Genomic DNA, 16,494 nt, shown 5'->3' with positions numbered 1-16,494 from the left:
AGTTGTAGTCTCAGCTCATCCATCTTGTTCATGAGAGACCCGACGTTAGTGAGAAAAATGCTGGGAAGCAGCGGTTTGTTCGGCTCATTCCGTGGCCTCGCTAGCACGCTGGCTCTGCAGCCTCACTTCTGCTTCCTTTCCCTCGGCCGCCTCTTGAACCGCTGTGTCTCTACGCACCGCCATCTATTGGATTGGATGATGTGCATGTTCTCCACTAGAACTCTGATCACCAGGTGTGTCTTTATGTCCTTTAAATAATTATCTACAGTCCACTTAAAGCAGCTTTTTATGCAACAGACAGGAACGGACAAAAGAAATAAAAGTGAGGGTTAGGGTTAGTCACTGGGTTCTACCTGTGATGTTCCTGGGTTAGGGTTAGTCAGTGTGGTGTTTTATTTCTGCATCTTTAAATCTCTTCATGTTCTGAGTGTAAAACTCATCTAAAAAGGAGGGAAAATCCCATTCAGAGGCTGGAACAAATAATCTTGGATGAATGTGATGATTACAAAAGAAAGCCAGCAGCTCATCCATCGACGTCTTTGCTCCTGCAGAACTTCAACAGACTTTAAACTGGTTCATCTGAAAACATCATCAGCTTCAACCTAAAAACATAGAACTACCTGCTGCAGATCCAACATTTCATACAGAATTTAAATTAAAAGAACAAAAAGCAGCTAAAATGTGAAAAAGAAAAAAGGAAACTGTGGCAGCAAACATTTTAAATAATATAACATGAACTACAAATAAAAAAGAATTATATTTAAATCATTACTTTAGTCTGTTTTCATTCAAAGCTGTTCAAGTTAAAGGTTTAATCTGATAATTAAAATATATTCTTTTTATTTGCAACATCTGATTCCAATCTGATTTAATCCGAATAAAACACCCAGAATGAAAATCAAGAACATTTATGTTTTAGAATTCACAACCATCAGTCCACAATGAAATTTAACAAAGGAGAAACTAAAAATAGAGTTTTCAAATTGAAATTTACACACAGCTTAAAAAGCAAAAACATTAAATAGAACAAGGTTTTAAATTTGTAATTTCACAATATAAATGATTTAATTCATTGTTGAGTTTCTCCTTATATTTGTACCCTTTAATTTTGAATGAATAATAAAAAGCTGAATGACAAATAGTTGATTATTATAATAAAAGTAATAATGATCAGGACAGAATTAAACATCAAAAATTAAATTAAAATCATACATTCAGCTTTAAATGCCACAAAACTGTTAAATGCAACAACAAAGATAAATGTCTTCATTTATTTTCCTTTCAGTGTTATAGAAAATGTAGAATATTTGACTTTTCTGTTTTCAGGGTAAAGATTTCAAACAGACAAAACGTTTGTTTCTTATCCCCAGGTAGTCTTCTCCAGACAAGATCCTTCCTGCTGGTGGATCTCCTCTAAAACAGACATCGCTTCAGAAGATAAATGAAAGAGTAGAACTGTAATGAGGTCCTGAGGCCTGGATCCGTTCTACCTGCTGCAGGTGGATTGTTGTGAAATACTGGTGCGTGTTTTTCTTGGAAAGAACGGACACTCAAACCGTTTTGTTCACTGCAATAGAAACTTTACTTTTTCCACAAATGGAACTCTACAGTCTAAAGGTCAAACTAAACGTTTCACAGCAAACACATGCAGCTCCATCGGGTCATAACTTCTACCTGGAGCTCCTTCAACTCTGCATGTCAGAGACCAGTTCAAGCTTGGAGAATTCTGTCATTAAACTGATGAACTCGCTGCTGTTTCCAATAAATGTTTTATGATGTCTGAGCGATGCTGGGACATAATCATCTGCAGCCACCACGTGAAACACATCCTGATTATTCTTTGTAGTAACAACAATTTTTCTGTTTTCTCTTCAGTCCCATCAGATGTTCATCATCTTGTTCTCACATTAGGAGGAACTGGTGAGTCAGATTTTATTCAGCAGCTGTTTTTTTTATAAAGCTGTCAAACAGTCGCTCTGCAGCTTTTCATGGCTTTCTATGATAAAATAACATTTTACATTCTCTGGATTTTACACAAAATGTCCTGCTAACTGTCCTCACAAGTTCTTAAAAACCAGCTGTTGGTTTATTACAGAAGGTTTCACTGAAGGTTCTACAGTTTGGACAAAGTGTCAGAGCGACACAACTAAATGAATATTCATTAACTTCCCACAGCTAAATGGCCAACTGAGATATCAGACATTTAAAATGCAAACAGAGAACAGTCCAGGTGGATAAACTCACCTGGTTTCAGGTAAGTGTGACATCAGAGCTCCTAACTGGACTCAATCTAAGGTTTGGAGACTAGTGAGGCATTTAGGGAACATCTGGAAACTACAGTGTCTACTGAAGACTGTGAGGCGTTTAGGTAACATCTGGAAACTACATGTTTGCAGGCAGTGTTTCCTCAGAGAGACTGAGAGGAAAACCAATAAATAAATGCAGCAGAAACAGAGAACAGAGGAGCAGGTTGTTGGAGATCCATCCAGCATGGAGGAATATCTACAGATGATGAGCAGAGGAGAGAGGAAACATGGAGATAGAAAAACATCTGCAGGATGAGGAGACAACATTAGTTTAGAGTTTAAGGTCTGAGGAAACATGGTGGACATGAAGGTTTCTGGTTTTTCCAAGAACAGTTTTTTTTCGTCTGGTTTCCATCGTTCTGACAGAAGACATCTCTGATTCTCTCCTTCATGATGTTCTCGTTCCAAAGAGCTGCAGGACTTTAGATTAAAAATGAGACAGGAACCACTGGGAGTTGAAAGAGTTAAAGGATTTCAGATGAATGTTTCAACAGGAACACATGTTGAGTCTTCAGGAGATAACCAGGTAACTTCATGGATTATTTAATACAGGTGTGTTTTCTTTTACCTGAGAAAGTTCTCTAGATCCATGATAAATAAAATAAGTGCGTATTTCAAACTCTCTGATGCTCTGAGTCTGCTGCTGGAGCACTTTTAAAATACTGCATAAAATAATAAATAAAAGCAGCTCTTTAATTAAGTAGCAGAGTAGAAACTAGGCTGCATTAAAACATTGTACTGTACGGTAGGAGAGTAGAGTCCCACCTCCTGCTGTTTATTCCTAAAACACTCAGAAAGATTCTCTTCTTAGACACGTTTATACTTGAACTGTTCTCCTGTCCCACAACAACACAGTCCAACTTTACGCCAAACTTCCAGAAACCAAACATAGAACCAATGAAAATCTGCTTTCATTTCAGTGTCTTTAGGCTGCAGACATCCCAGATAAAAACATGTTTTTCCATGCGCTTGAATTTAGAGATTTTGGGCTATTTGCTTCGATAATACATCTTCTTTCAAAGTGAGAGCATACACAACATCCATCCAACATCCATCCATCCATCCATCCATGATCTACACACCTCTTTATCCTCAGCCAACAAAGTGATGTGGTGACCACAACAGTTTCCAAAATACCCCTAACCCAAAGGTGTCCAGTCTATCACAGGTTCACCTGGACAGGTAACAGCCTATCACAGGGCTACACATGGAGACAACCAGGTAAACTCACATTCAGACCTACAGAAAGTTTAGAATCACCAGTTAACCTCAGTGTGTTGGTGGACTGTGGGTTAGGGTTAACTGGATATTAAACATTCCAGTTTTATTTGTGTCTATATTCTGAAAATGAAATGTGTGTTTCAGGCTGTAAATGAGATCTGAACTAAACAAACCTTCAGAATGCAGACAGGAATAAAACTGTTAGTAAGTTTGGTAAATGAAGTGGAGATTTCAGGATCAGCTCTAAGGAAATGTTTTGTTAAATTCATGGATTTCCATTGCAAACTTTAGTTTATTACTCACATAAAAAGAACATACCATAAATGTCCAACAGATGAAGTTCAGTGAAATAAATAATAAATGTGTTTTTTGGATGTTTTCTTTCCACTGTTCAGAAAGAAGATGTGTTATAGAAGCTAAATATCCCAAAATGCCAATAATGTGTTTTCCTGGAGTGTCTCTCAGCTGCAGTAAATGAAGGAGTTGTTTATTAAACTTCTTGTGTTTTAGGATCTGCATTAAAACAGAGAGCAGGTGAAAACCACTAAAACCTTCTGTAAACAGCATTTCTAACAGGAACTTTGGCAGAGCGTCTTTCTCTGAGGCAGTTTATTTCAAGAACACATGAAGCTGCTTCACTGTGACATAACTGAAAACAGTCTAAAATGTGGATGTAGTCGGACCTGAACAGACCAGAGGTTACAGAAGGAGGTCGTTCTGTGGATTTTATAGAGGACATTTCAGACCTGTGAGAGGCTCTGGGGTCACTGATATGTAGTCTGATGTTTGGCAGGTTTCTTCTAGAACACGTTTATTAAGAGGTGGGTTTGCTGTAGTCTTCCACTCCAGTGATGGTGGCTTTGCAGAAGAAACAGTCCTTGTTGTTCATCAGATGCTGGTTGATGCAGGCTCTGCACAGAGAACACAGGAGACCAGGGTTAGGTAAGGTTCTGATGATGGCTACTGTAGACCTCCTCTGGTTAGTAAGTCCAGTTTCACTGCTGTCCTGCAGGTTTGCTGAGTCATCACCTGAGCAGGTGTTTGGTTTCTTCTCTCGGCAGTAAAACGTTTCGCTGCTGATGGTGTTTGTTCTCAGTGCTGCTTTGTTGGTGTTTGTTGAAGATCCTCTGGAGTTCTTCAGATCCTTCTGTTCTGCTGACGGTTCTTTTCCTGTGTCTGTTTAGGATCTTTTTGGGGTGCTGACAGTTTGGATAACTGCAGCTTTTAAGTGCTTCTCTTTTCCCTTTTCACACTCACAAACCAGGTTGTGGTTCTGGTTCAGAGTTGGTTTGATGACCCAGTGGGCTTTCCTGCAGGCTACACATCCATCATACATCTCCAACAGCGTTTGTCTGCCTTTTTATGTTTTGAACTTCTGTTGAAGAAGACGGTGCAGAAACAGTTTGTCTCCCACTGGTGGAAAGACAATAAGCTCATTGTGTCGATGCTTTAGGATCTCCAGTAGATGTGTCTACAGGCTGCAAACGGCAGTCGGTATTTGGAAACGCTATGGATATTATTCCTCACAGTGTAGACCTGAAGAACTCCAGAGGATCGTCAACAAACACCAACATCTGTGTGTAGTCAAAGCAGCACTGAGAACTAACACCCAAACTTATCAGAACCTACAATGAAATCCTGAACTACTAAAGACAAACCAGAGAAGCTCAAGTCTTTCTGATAAATATCTTCAACAAACTGAAGAAAGTCCTTTGTTTTAACACAGTTTCTGTAGTTCTAGAAGAACAGCTGCTGTTCAAGATGTTATCCTACTTTCTTCTGCACATTCTCAGGCTCACAACTCGATGAAGTTTTCATAATTATTGTTTTAAGGTAATATCTAGATTCTTACGACATTTTTTCTTCATCGCAAACCAAACAAAGATGCTCTGAGGACACAAGGTCATCTCATTCTCTATTTAAAGATGTTTAGTTGAATCAAAAGCAGATGATTGTTGAGACTGTTTAGTGTCTAATCTGGAATTTCGTCATTTTTTGACTATCCTGTAATACAATGAATGCCTCTTAAATGAAGCGTTATTATATATATTATATTTTATTCATTATTGTCGGTACTTTTGTCATGGTTTCAACACTTTAGTAAAAATGTGTGTTTAGTTTCATTTGAAGCCTCAGTAAAGCTGAATATTTAAATTACACTGGCTTCTTTAAAAGATGCTTTTATCGCACCATGAACCTAAAACAGTTCATAATGTTGCATTCCAATGCCAATATAAACCACATTTCCCAACTTTGGTGGTGCTTCTGCATTTCCTATCGTTAGCAACAAAACAGTAAACCAGAAACTAGAGCTGAATTATTCCTTTCCCCTGGAAGAATCAATCTGCTGTTCAGGTGAAAAATGAGGACCAGACTTTCCTCAAATGTCTGGTTTAGTCCAAAAATCTTCAGTTTACTGTCAGAGGAAAGAAACCAGAAAATGTTCACACTGAAGAAGATGAAAAAACAGAATTTAGTAAAAACACTCAGACTGATTTGATTATCTAAATCGTTGGAGATCAGCCTTTCAGCTGAAACATAAATACAGCTTCTCTAATGCTGAGTTTATTTGTTTGAACCAGAGATGATCACGTTTTCACTCTGAATGCTGAGGATGCTAGAAACGGTCCACGTTCATGGAATGCAGCATTAATAGAGACCACAGGTGAATGAGTGTGAGCTCAGCCTTGGAGGTGTTCAGAATCAGCTGCTATAGTGACAGCGCTCTCCATCAACTCTGCAGTAATCCATACAGCTGCTGAGTCGGAGCCAGCTCAGCTAAATCAGCCTCCGGATAACATGAAATATGTATATATTATAAATCTGACCAAGGTCTGCAGCTTTCAGCTGCCATCAGCAGGAAGCAAACAGCTGACTCACACACCTCCCACACCTTTACCTGTCCATGTTTCACTTCTGCAGCACCGTTTATGTGCCTTCTGAAGCGCAAAACCCCACCAACCTCTTTAAAAAAAAATCACCAAAAACAACTCGTCAGTCCAGAAACTGTAAAAACATAAAAAATACTCATATTTCACACTTTCTGAAAGTCTTTGAACTTATCATGGAAACTAAATCTAATATTAAAATTGTGACATTTAATCAAAACCTCTTCATTCTACGTGTCTCACTGGAAAACCCTCCAGCAAACAGCTGTCTGCAGACGATTCTGTAAAACCCAGAACGTTTTGGATTTTACCTTTCTGTAAAATAGACGTTTTTCTTTGTCCTGATTTGAGTCTTTCTAACCGTGACACACTGACACAAGACTTTCTGAGCAGCTGTAGTATCTGGTCTGATATTTGTTGCTTATCATATGGAACTTGGGATGTGTGGGTCATCACGATGGAATGTATTCTTCTGTTGGAGGCACCCTTATAAGGATGCCTATGTCCAAAGATACGGGTGCAGCTCTTTAGGAGCTGTAGGTTTTATGGGGGGTTTGTTGAAGATGCTCCCTGCTTCTTTATATGGTATGGAACAGAGCCTAGGAGCTCGACTAGGGGGGTTCTTTGAGACCCACAGAGCCTAGGGCCTGGGGGTGGTTGGCTGCACTGTAAAGGATCATGTGTGCATATTCCAGGATGTGTTGAGGTTTAGGATAGCGTTCGGTCTAAATTGGGGGGTTTATTCATAGATAAAAGTTGAGTTACAAGAAAAAGAGTTTATTGAGTTAAAGAGAGAAAAGAGTTAAAGACAGGAGAGTTTAAAAGTAAAGAGAAATGATGCTGCAGCAATAGAGTAGAGAAGAGAAATCGAAGTTGAAGAGAGATAAATGTTGAAGTTAAAGAGGTAAATGTAGAATAGCAGAACTAGTAACGATGAAGCAAGCTAAATAACCATGCAAGATTAATGAAGAAAGGGCCCACATCTTGTTAATGGTAAGGCATGTGTAAATTAGACGCTTTAAGTGAAAGTTGGCTTTTGAGTAGTTGAATTGGCGTTTAGAAAAAGAAGAGGACAGAGTAGATTTTACCTTTGGGCCCAGAGGTCAATTGGCAAAGTGAAAATATAGAGAGGAAGAGATGAAATGAAGAGAGACTAAGTGAAGAAGAGGAAATGAGGCCTAAAAGAAATAGAGTTTGAGAAGAAGAGGAATGAGGATGACAAGGGAAGCCACAGATTTGGACAAAGCCCTCTGGGAGGCAGGTAGCACTGGCCATAAACCCTGTTATGTGAATAGCCTACATGTAATGGGTCGGTTCATAGAACTGGGGGTGTAAGTTTTAATTCAGTCGTAGATGAAGTTCCCACTCGATTTATAAGTAGACGTACTGTAAACGAAGCAGCTTTTCGATTGAATATTTACACCTCAAGGTAGCACAAATTTAGATGATAAGAGAAAGAGTAAAGTTAAAGGAGCGGCTTAAGCATGCTTTTAGGGTTTGTGTGAATGACTTGACGCTGGGATTGGATGCTGAGAGTGTTGTGGATGAGGTTGAATAGGCCTATGTGTTTTATTTTGTGAGGTTCATTTGTTTGATAGTGTGTTGAATGTGTGTGCTGCAGCGACTGTGTGTGTGTATGAGATCTCTGATATTGGTCCCTGTGGTGTTTGTTTGGGAGAAATTTGGCCAAAATGAAACAGATAATGAGTGACTAAACGAAAGGAAGACATTTCTGATTGAGTAGACTTTAAAATTGAGGATTAAGTGTTGTTGGTGGTTTTTGTCTGTTAAATGTTTTGTCTGCCTCTGTGTGAGTGTGTGTGGTGCTATAGCTGAGTCCGGAAGGCTGTAGTGTGTCTTTGTTTGATATAGAATAGATTGCCTTTTAAATAGGTATATGTAGAGGTTGTAATTGGTTATAGGAGATTTAATGATATATAGGGAGAGATTTGTTGCCTCCTAAGACCTTATGAGCCTTATAAGAGGACTATTGTGAATTGATAATATATCTGAGCCTTATGGTGGATGTGTATACATCTGATGAATATATGGGAGCCTTTGCTGAGTCTGAGGAGAAGCAGAGACTCTTGAGGGAATTTATTAGTTGGGGGACAATTAAATGATCTAAATGTTGATGGAGATGAGTGCAAATTGCAGTGAGTTGTTTTTTGGGTGATGTGGAAGATTGATGGTGATCATATGACATTAACCCTTTGTTTTCTTTGTTTTCCAATGTTTTTCCTGTGATGTGTGAGAATTGTGGAGGAGACTGAGGAGATGGAATGTGTCTGAATTCTGATCCCCAAGAGGACAGATGAGTGGACAGCTGATGGTGCTCTACATGAGCTGAAGCTTTGTGGATGACAACATGTGTGGCTCTGGTGTCCGACGTCATCAAGGCTAGTGTGATTTTATCCACAAACTGTTTTTGATGTTTTGCTTATGCACACATATACGTTTATTTCTGATACTGGGGACACATTTAGTCTGTTCACATATCAGCCCACAGTGTTTCCTTTAGTTTGGGGTCAATGAAGCACAGCTGTGTACACATAGAGGGGATGTTTCACTGATTGGAGAGGAAGCTTGGCAACAGACTGACCATCTGACCATTTAATTGATTAGTAGATTATTACTGATTTAGAGGATTGTTGAACGTTTGTAGAGAGGTTGCTTTGGCTTAAAGGCTGTTGAGTGCATGATGTCAAAGATGGACCGTGAAGTTAGGAGAGTGATTACGCCAGTTGATGTAGTCCAAAGGAGCAATCCGCTTGTTGAAGGTATTGCAGAGATGTCAGGGAAGTGGAGCAAGCGATGGCCTGATATCAACCGACCTTGGCCAGTAGAGGGGACTCTCAATCCTGATGTGATAGAGACGATGCAGGTGCTGGTGTCCACCCATAAAGCAGGCCAGAAGAAAGGGAAGAAAGGACAGAGACGCATGGAGAAGAGACAGATGGAGCTGGGTATGCTGAAGTTGTTTGAAAATGAAGGACAGAAGTTGTTGAAGGTTGTGAAGGAAAGGAGAGAGCAGAAGGTCAAGGAAGCAGAGCAGCTAGTGGAGAAGATTGATGCACCTTTCTCACATGTGGCTTCAATGAAGAAGCCCCCACCTAAAGAGAAGGAGGGAAAATACAGAGAGGAGGTCTAGGAGAGAAGGAGACTGATGAGAGTGAGGATGGAGACAGTGATGGAGATTCTGAGAGTGAGAGACAGTGGGCTTTAAGAGAAGTTGAGAGTAGGAAAGGAAAGGTGTTAGATAAGATGTGTCCAGTGGTTGTTTGAGGCCAGAATCTGGAATACAAGCCTTGGCAGAATACTGATATGTCAGATATACCTGAGAAGTTGCCGACTCTTCATGATGGGGCATATCCTTGGATTTCGAAGCTAGAGGAGGTCCTGGTGGGAACACAACCTGCCAGGGGAGACATTAAGCAACTCTTAGCTAGTCTCCTGGGAGTTCCTGTGATGGAGGAGATCCTACAACAGGTGGGTCTTAACAGATATGTGGCAACTGCGGTGAATGATGCAGATCTCTTTGCTGCAAGTAGAGGTCGGATGTGGAGAGCATTGAGAGATATGTTCCCAACGAACATACATCCTGATAATATTTTGATTGAGCCACTGGGTCCGGAGGAGAATCCGAGGGCCTATGTGTCCAGGGCTCATCAGATGTGGAGAAATGTCACAGGAAATGACCCAGATGTGAACCAGATGGAGAAGTTGATTCTGCGAGGTAAAATACAGAGGGGGTTGCCCCTACCAGTGAGGAGTAGATTGGCAGAAGTGGTTTCTCTGGGGAGCATGATGAGAGCTGCCTACACAGATCATGTGGCTCATCTGGTGGAGCTACACAGGAAGAAGGAGCGTGCTCAGAAACAGCAGGATGAGGAGATGCTTAGGAAACTACATCAGATGCAGCTGGTAGAATCTAGGAGAGAGGCTTGTAGTGAGTAGTTGTTATAGAAGTGAGTCTGAAGCCTGAGAGCAACATATATCTACATCCAGTGAAAGAGCCAGAGGATTTTTATTGTATGATATATGATTTGAGTATATAGTGCCTGATTTTGTAGTAGATTTTTCAGTATTCCACTAAGTGTGGAGAAATTACATAGTTCTTATATTTGCAATACATATTGAAAAATGTTTTGGATACTCAGTCTGTTGCTAAGTTTTTGTTAAGTTGGTTGGGGTTTTTGTTAAGTGGGGCCATAAGCAGGTAAAATGGTGAAAATTAGTCCTACATAATTGAGTATTGAACTGTATTTGGGAGCTATCTACCATTCGTAATGTCAAGGTGTTTGCTAAAAATAAAGAAGAAGAAATAGAAGACATTAATAGTATGTTGAATCCTGCTCTGTTGATGTCTGTTGATGCAGGGGTTTGAATTAGGTGATGAGTGTCACCTGAGTGAGCTGACTAATTTACATTTTGCATGTCTGACTTCATTGTAGTCTTCGTTTTTATGTTTGGGGTGTCACTTAAAAAAGAGATGTCCAAACTTTAAGGGGATTTAGTTTGATCAAAGGGGGGACTGCAAGATGTCCTATGTTGATCTGATGTTAATCTGATGATAATCTGGTAACAAAGTGAATTGCAATGTATGATGTTTTTGGTTGCAAGATACTGGTGGATGATTTGTTTCTTCCTAGAACACTAAGGGGAGAGAGTGGCTGTGGTGCAGAGATTCCTGCAGCCGAGTGGACTGGATTCTCACATGTGGACAATGGAATGGACAATGAGAAAGGAGGGAGAATCCTGAATGAGGACATTGCAGTGGCATACTACGATTGGAGCTGCTGCTGAAGAGCAGTTTGATATATTGATGTGTGTTCTCATGTATGCTTACAGGATTGGATGTTGTTTCATCATGTATAATCTGTTTTATTATGAGATATTTACTCTTGCTTATACTTCCCTACATAGGGGGATATTTGAATTAGTGATAACACTAGTATGTTTAGTTTAGGGGGTTTCTATAACTCTATGATGGAAGGGGGGAAATATGTAGTATCTGGTCTGATATTTGTTGCTTATCATATGGAACTTGGGATGTGTGGGTCATCATGATGGAATGTATTCTTCTGTTGGAGGCACCCTTATAAGGATGCCTATGTCCAAAGATACGGTTGCAGCTCTTTAGGAGCTGTAGATTTTATGGGGGGTTTGTTGAAGATGCTCCCTGCTTCTTTATATGGTATGGAACAGAGCCTAGGAGCTCGACTAGGGGGGTTCTTTGAGACCCACAGAGCCTAGGGCCTTGATTGGACGAGGTATCCTGTACTTTGACTTCTGACAGAAACCAGACGTAGTGACCTCCTACGTCACTAAACCTATAAAAGTAACCTGATTCCTTTGCTCTGCGGGATTTTCACATTGGCTCTGAAGTCTCCATGGCGCCTGAACAGATGCTGTCTTTTTATATAATAAAATTATATTATAAAAGCAACAGTGTCAACGGACGTTTTCTTCAACATCTGCACATCTTTGAGGTCTAAGATAATCTACGACACAGCACTTCATTTTTTAACCCGAAAACTCAGCAAACACTGAGGAAAAAACACCTAGAAACTGTTGGAGTTCAGACGATTAAAGCAAAAGTCAGAGTAAATGTTGGGTCATCGCAGAAAAATGCCTCCTGTGACTGTTTCACTGGAATACAGTTTGTCTTTACTCATGTGGAAGCAGGATTTACTGTTAACCCAAACCCTCACCCTGGTTTTACTGTCGTCGGTTTTAACGTGTTTGTGTACCAGTTGTGTAGCTGTGTGTTTGCGTGTTGTGTAGCTGTATATTTGTGTGTTGTGTAGTTGTTGTGTAGCTGTATGTTTGTGTGTTGTGTAGCTGTTGTGTAGCTGTGTGTTGTGTAGCTGTTGTGTAGCTGTGTGTTGTGTAGCTGTGTGTTTGTTGTGTAGCTGTTTTGTAGCTGTATGTTTGTGTGTTGTGTAGCTGTGTGTTTGTTGTGTAGGTGTTGCGTAGCTGTATGTTTGTGTGTTGTGTAGCTGTATGTTTGTGTGTTGTGTAGCTGTGTGTTTGTTGTGTAGCTGTTGTGTAGCTGTGTGCTTGTGTGTTGTGAGCTGTATGTTTGTGTGTTGTGTAGGTGTTGTGTAGGTGTGTGCTTGTGTGTTGTGAGCTGTATGTTTGTGTGTTGTGTAGCTGTTGTGTAGCTGTGTGTTGTGTAGCTGTTGTGTAGCTGTGTGTTTGTTGTGTAGCTGTTGTGTAGCTGTATGTTTGTGTGTCGTGGACTCACTTGCAGGACTTGTGAGAGCAGGGTTTGAAGATGGCGGAGATGGAGTGGGCGTAGCAGATGGGACAGAGATCCTCCTCACTGGTTGGCTGAGGGCAGAGAGAACATGTGATTGGTGGGGCGTGGCCTCATCACTGCTAAACTGTCACCATGGAGACCAAAACATATCCGTCACGTTTGTCCAGTCAGCACTTTTAACCCCAGTGCATGATGGGATGTGTGAGCTGAGCAGCAACAGCTGACTGTGATGTCACCTCACCTGAGGATGATGACATCACGTCACACCACCTCACCGGAGAATGATGACATCACCGTCACACTACCTCACCTGAGGATGATGACATCACCGTCACACGACTTCACCTGAGGATGATGACATCACCGTCACACCTGCTGCCTTTCCATCAGTTTCTTTGTTTATGATCAATAAATGTTTGATTAACTTCTAAAATCACACATTGAAGACATCAGAACATTCCTATTTATAATAATTATTTCTTTAGTATTTAACCGTCTGCAGGCGTCAGCAGCAAAGACACTGGAATAAACTGTTCCTATCCCTAATAAACTGTTCCGATCCCTAACCCTAATAAACTGGAATAAACTGTTCCTAACCCTAAGAAACTGGAATAAACTGTTCCTAACCCTAAGAAACTGGAATAAACTGTTCCTATCCCTAAGAAACTGGAATAAACTGTTCCTAACCCTAAGAAACTGGAATAAATGGTTCCTATCCCTAAGAAACTGGAATAAACTGTTCCTATCCCTAAGAAACTGGAATAAACTGTTCCTAACCCTTACGGTTGATGGAAGACGAGACCAAGCTTAGTGCTGAGTTTAACAGGGGGAAAAGCAGGAATTAGTTAGTTTCTGCTAACAGCCTTTAAAACGTCTCCGTCCTCAGAGACCAATCACAGAGACTATCTGAATCATCTAACACCAACATGAACACTACAGAGGTACAGCAGCAATCTGATCAGATGATCAATAATCTGATCAGACTATTGATCATCTGATCAGATTATTGATCATCTGAAGTCTGCAGATGCAGGAAGCGGTTCATACATGTGTGGTTCCAACTCACTGAGCTGATTTCAGTGGATTCTCTCTAACAACAAATCCAAACCCTGAGTTTCTTGTGTTGGCAGCAGCTCCCCCTGCTGGCCACAGGGACACACAGCAGAGGCGTTATTAACTTTATCCAATAATCTCACATCATGTGTTTTAAAGTCTCACAAATATTTGTTTCCCATCAAGTGCTGTCACTCATCAGGTAAAGGACACAGAAGAAAACACAAAAATATTTCTTCACTATGAACAATCCGACTAGACACCAACTCCACGCACTTTCTAGCAGAAACTGTGTTTCCATGAGAAGTAGAATCCAGTGTTGTTGGTGCTGATTCATCCTCAGTTTCAAAATAAGACAACCACTTGGAGACACAAAACCACCACAAAGACCCTAAACATTGTAAAAGAATGAACGTGTAGAAAACCCGATTTTTGATGAGGGAATTATTTACAGATCACAGCTGGAATAAATGACTTCACAGCTGGAATTAATGACCACAGCTGTACATGACAGAAAATAAAGTGGATCCAACGTTCTGTTTCTCATATTGAAAGACGCTCAGAATCTTTCTTTCAAGCTAATTGTCTTTCCGAGAGCAGAAGTTGACTAAATGTCAGACATTGTGGATTTAATGGATCTTAATAACACACTCTAACTCCCCCGTTTCTCACCCAACCTCACCCACAGGGACTCCAAGTTTTAAAACCAGCAGCTTAAACTCAGACATTTTATATTCTTCAAATAAACATTTGTTGGTGATGTACCATTATGCTGTAAACACAGACTGTTGTGGGTTTTTAGTTTTATATGTTTCTTACTTTTTGTGTCCATGGAACAGTGATGAAGGTTCTGAACCGATGCTTGGATCCCATCCAGACATTTTTAACTGACAGGTTGGAGTTAGAGTTCGGCCTGAAGCTGATTCTTTATGTCTGCTGTCAGAAACTTAAAACTCTTGATCAATCAAGAATGAATGGATTTATATTTAAAATGAATAGAGAGGATGTTAGTTCTGGGATGATGTTTCTGTTTGTCCACAGATTCCTGCTTTGTTCCATCAGGGACTGAAATTCAGGAACTCTAATGATCTCAGCTCATCCTAAACATCTGAGCTCTGGTTGGAGGTCATGAACCTCCTCCAGAGTCTTTGTCATGGTGCCCGTTGCTGCTAAACTCCCACAATGCTCTCTGCTTTAACCTCTTCTGGGCTCTACAGGATTAAACAGGAAGAAGCTCCACCTGCTGGAACATCCAGGAACTACAGTTGATCTACGGTACATGAAGTGTGTTTTATTAAGGAACACAGTATCAGAAGATATAAACAGATATAAACAGATATAAACAGATGGGATCAGATCAGGACTCGGTATCTCTAACTTGCTTTGGACTTCCCTGACTGCAGGTCTCAGGTTCTGGCCCAGAATTCATCCTTAACTTCTTAGCTCTGGTCCTGGAAGAACATTCAGAAACATTAAAGCTTCATGATTTATTCTCCCAGACTGAGCTCTGATCAGATTATGTTGTTCTCCAGCTGGATTTAGTTTTATCTGCATTCATCAGTAGTTCTGAAGTGTTTTACTTCTGTCCAGCGTCTGTTGTTGTTCTGCTTCTTTCAGTTTAGAAACCTCTAACTTTATAACTGAATCCTTCTTGGCCACTTCGCCCTCAAAAAAAGTGGTTTTAATTTCAAGAGACTTCCTGGTTTAATGAAGGTTAAATAAGTAAAATATTTATTCTCAGTTGGAGACAACAGTTAAAGTACTAATATCACAATAAAAATAACCCAAATAACAAGTTCTGCATTGAAATATTAGTGTAAGTAAATGTACAAACATACAATCAGATAAAGACATTTAAAATATTGAAAGTAAATTTATTCAGTGGAGCTCTATTACTTTATGCTATTTCATTATTAATATTTTATAAGGTTCTAACAATTGTTATGCTCTATATTCATTACTCTGTTGACCATTTTTACGATTAATCAAAGTTTTTGTTTATAATGGTAGAAATACTAGAAATAAGCAAAAAGGAAATTAAAAAAGACCAAAGTGAATCATTCAGACATTTGATCCAACATCCCAAAATCCAAATACATCCAGTCTATCTAGCTGAAAATCACGGTCACATTTTAAAGGCTGTTTCCTAAAAAGAGGATTTGATGTATGGATGTAGTCAGTAACTGCAGATGAAGGCGATGTTTGACCTGCATGAATCTCTGCTGACGTGTTCCTTCTCTCAAGCAGCTGACATTTACATTAATGCTCTTTATGGACCTTTCCTCCTCATCTTCAAGAAACATTCAGCTCCTGCTGCAGAGTCTGAGCTCCACATAAAACAGGTTTCAGTTAAATCACACACTATTTTATTTTCATTTAAATATTCTGCATGATTAAGATGTAACGTTTGTGGATTCAACGTTTTCATTAGTTTCATCATTTCAAGGCAAATTCAACAGCATTATAAGACTGTTTCCATCCACCAGCTTTTAGTCACACTTTAAACCATTAAACACAGTTTCTGTCTCGTTTCTCTTCACTGAGGTTCATTTTCAATCTAAACTCCTGCAGCTCTGTGGAACCAGAACATCATGAAGAAGGAGAGAGAACTCAGAGATGTCTTCTGGCAGTTAGAACAATGGAAACCAGACAAAAAGAACCAGTTCTTGGAAAAACCCCGAACCTTCATGTCCACCATATTTCCTCAGATGTTAAACTCTGAACTAATGTTGTCTCCTCATCTTGGAGATGTTTTCTATGT

The 16,494-nt window shown here is 39.9% G+C and overlaps 1 protein-coding gene across 4 annotated transcripts in view; it reads right to left on the bottom strand.

Annotated features, from left to right (window-relative positions):
• Positions 1 to 1,558: 1,558 nt before the first annotated feature.
• The window catches only part of LOC111580519 (E3 ubiquitin-protein ligase RNF123), a 130,236-nt gene continuing 115,300 nt past the window's right edge, over positions 1,559 to 16,494 (bottom strand). For 3 of the 4 annotated variants that reach the window (XM_055010837.1, XM_035956363.2, XM_023288286.3), the window contains 2 exons: positions 12,666 to 12,751; positions 1,559 to 4,438 (listed from right to left, as the gene is read on the bottom strand). In XM_055010837.1, coding sequence (XP_054866812.1) covers positions 4,342 to 4,438; positions 12,666 to 12,751 — 183 coding nt within the window. In that variant the 3' untranslated portion in view covers positions 1,559 to 4,341. Of the gene's footprint in view, positions 4,439 to 9,752; positions 9,831 to 12,665; positions 12,752 to 16,494 lie in introns of all 4 variants that reach the window. The other variant, XR_008601740.1, reaches the window with a different exon arrangement.

This window comes from Amphiprion ocellaris, chromosome 5 (genome assembly GCF_022539595.1).
Source record: "Amphiprion ocellaris isolate individual 3 ecotype Okinawa chromosome 5, ASM2253959v1, whole genome shotgun sequence".
NCBI classification, from domain to species: domain Eukaryota; kingdom Metazoa; phylum Chordata; class Actinopteri; family Pomacentridae; genus Amphiprion; species Amphiprion ocellaris.
Note: the sequence above shows the minus strand (reverse complement) of the source record. Positions and strands in the feature narration are given on the sequence as shown.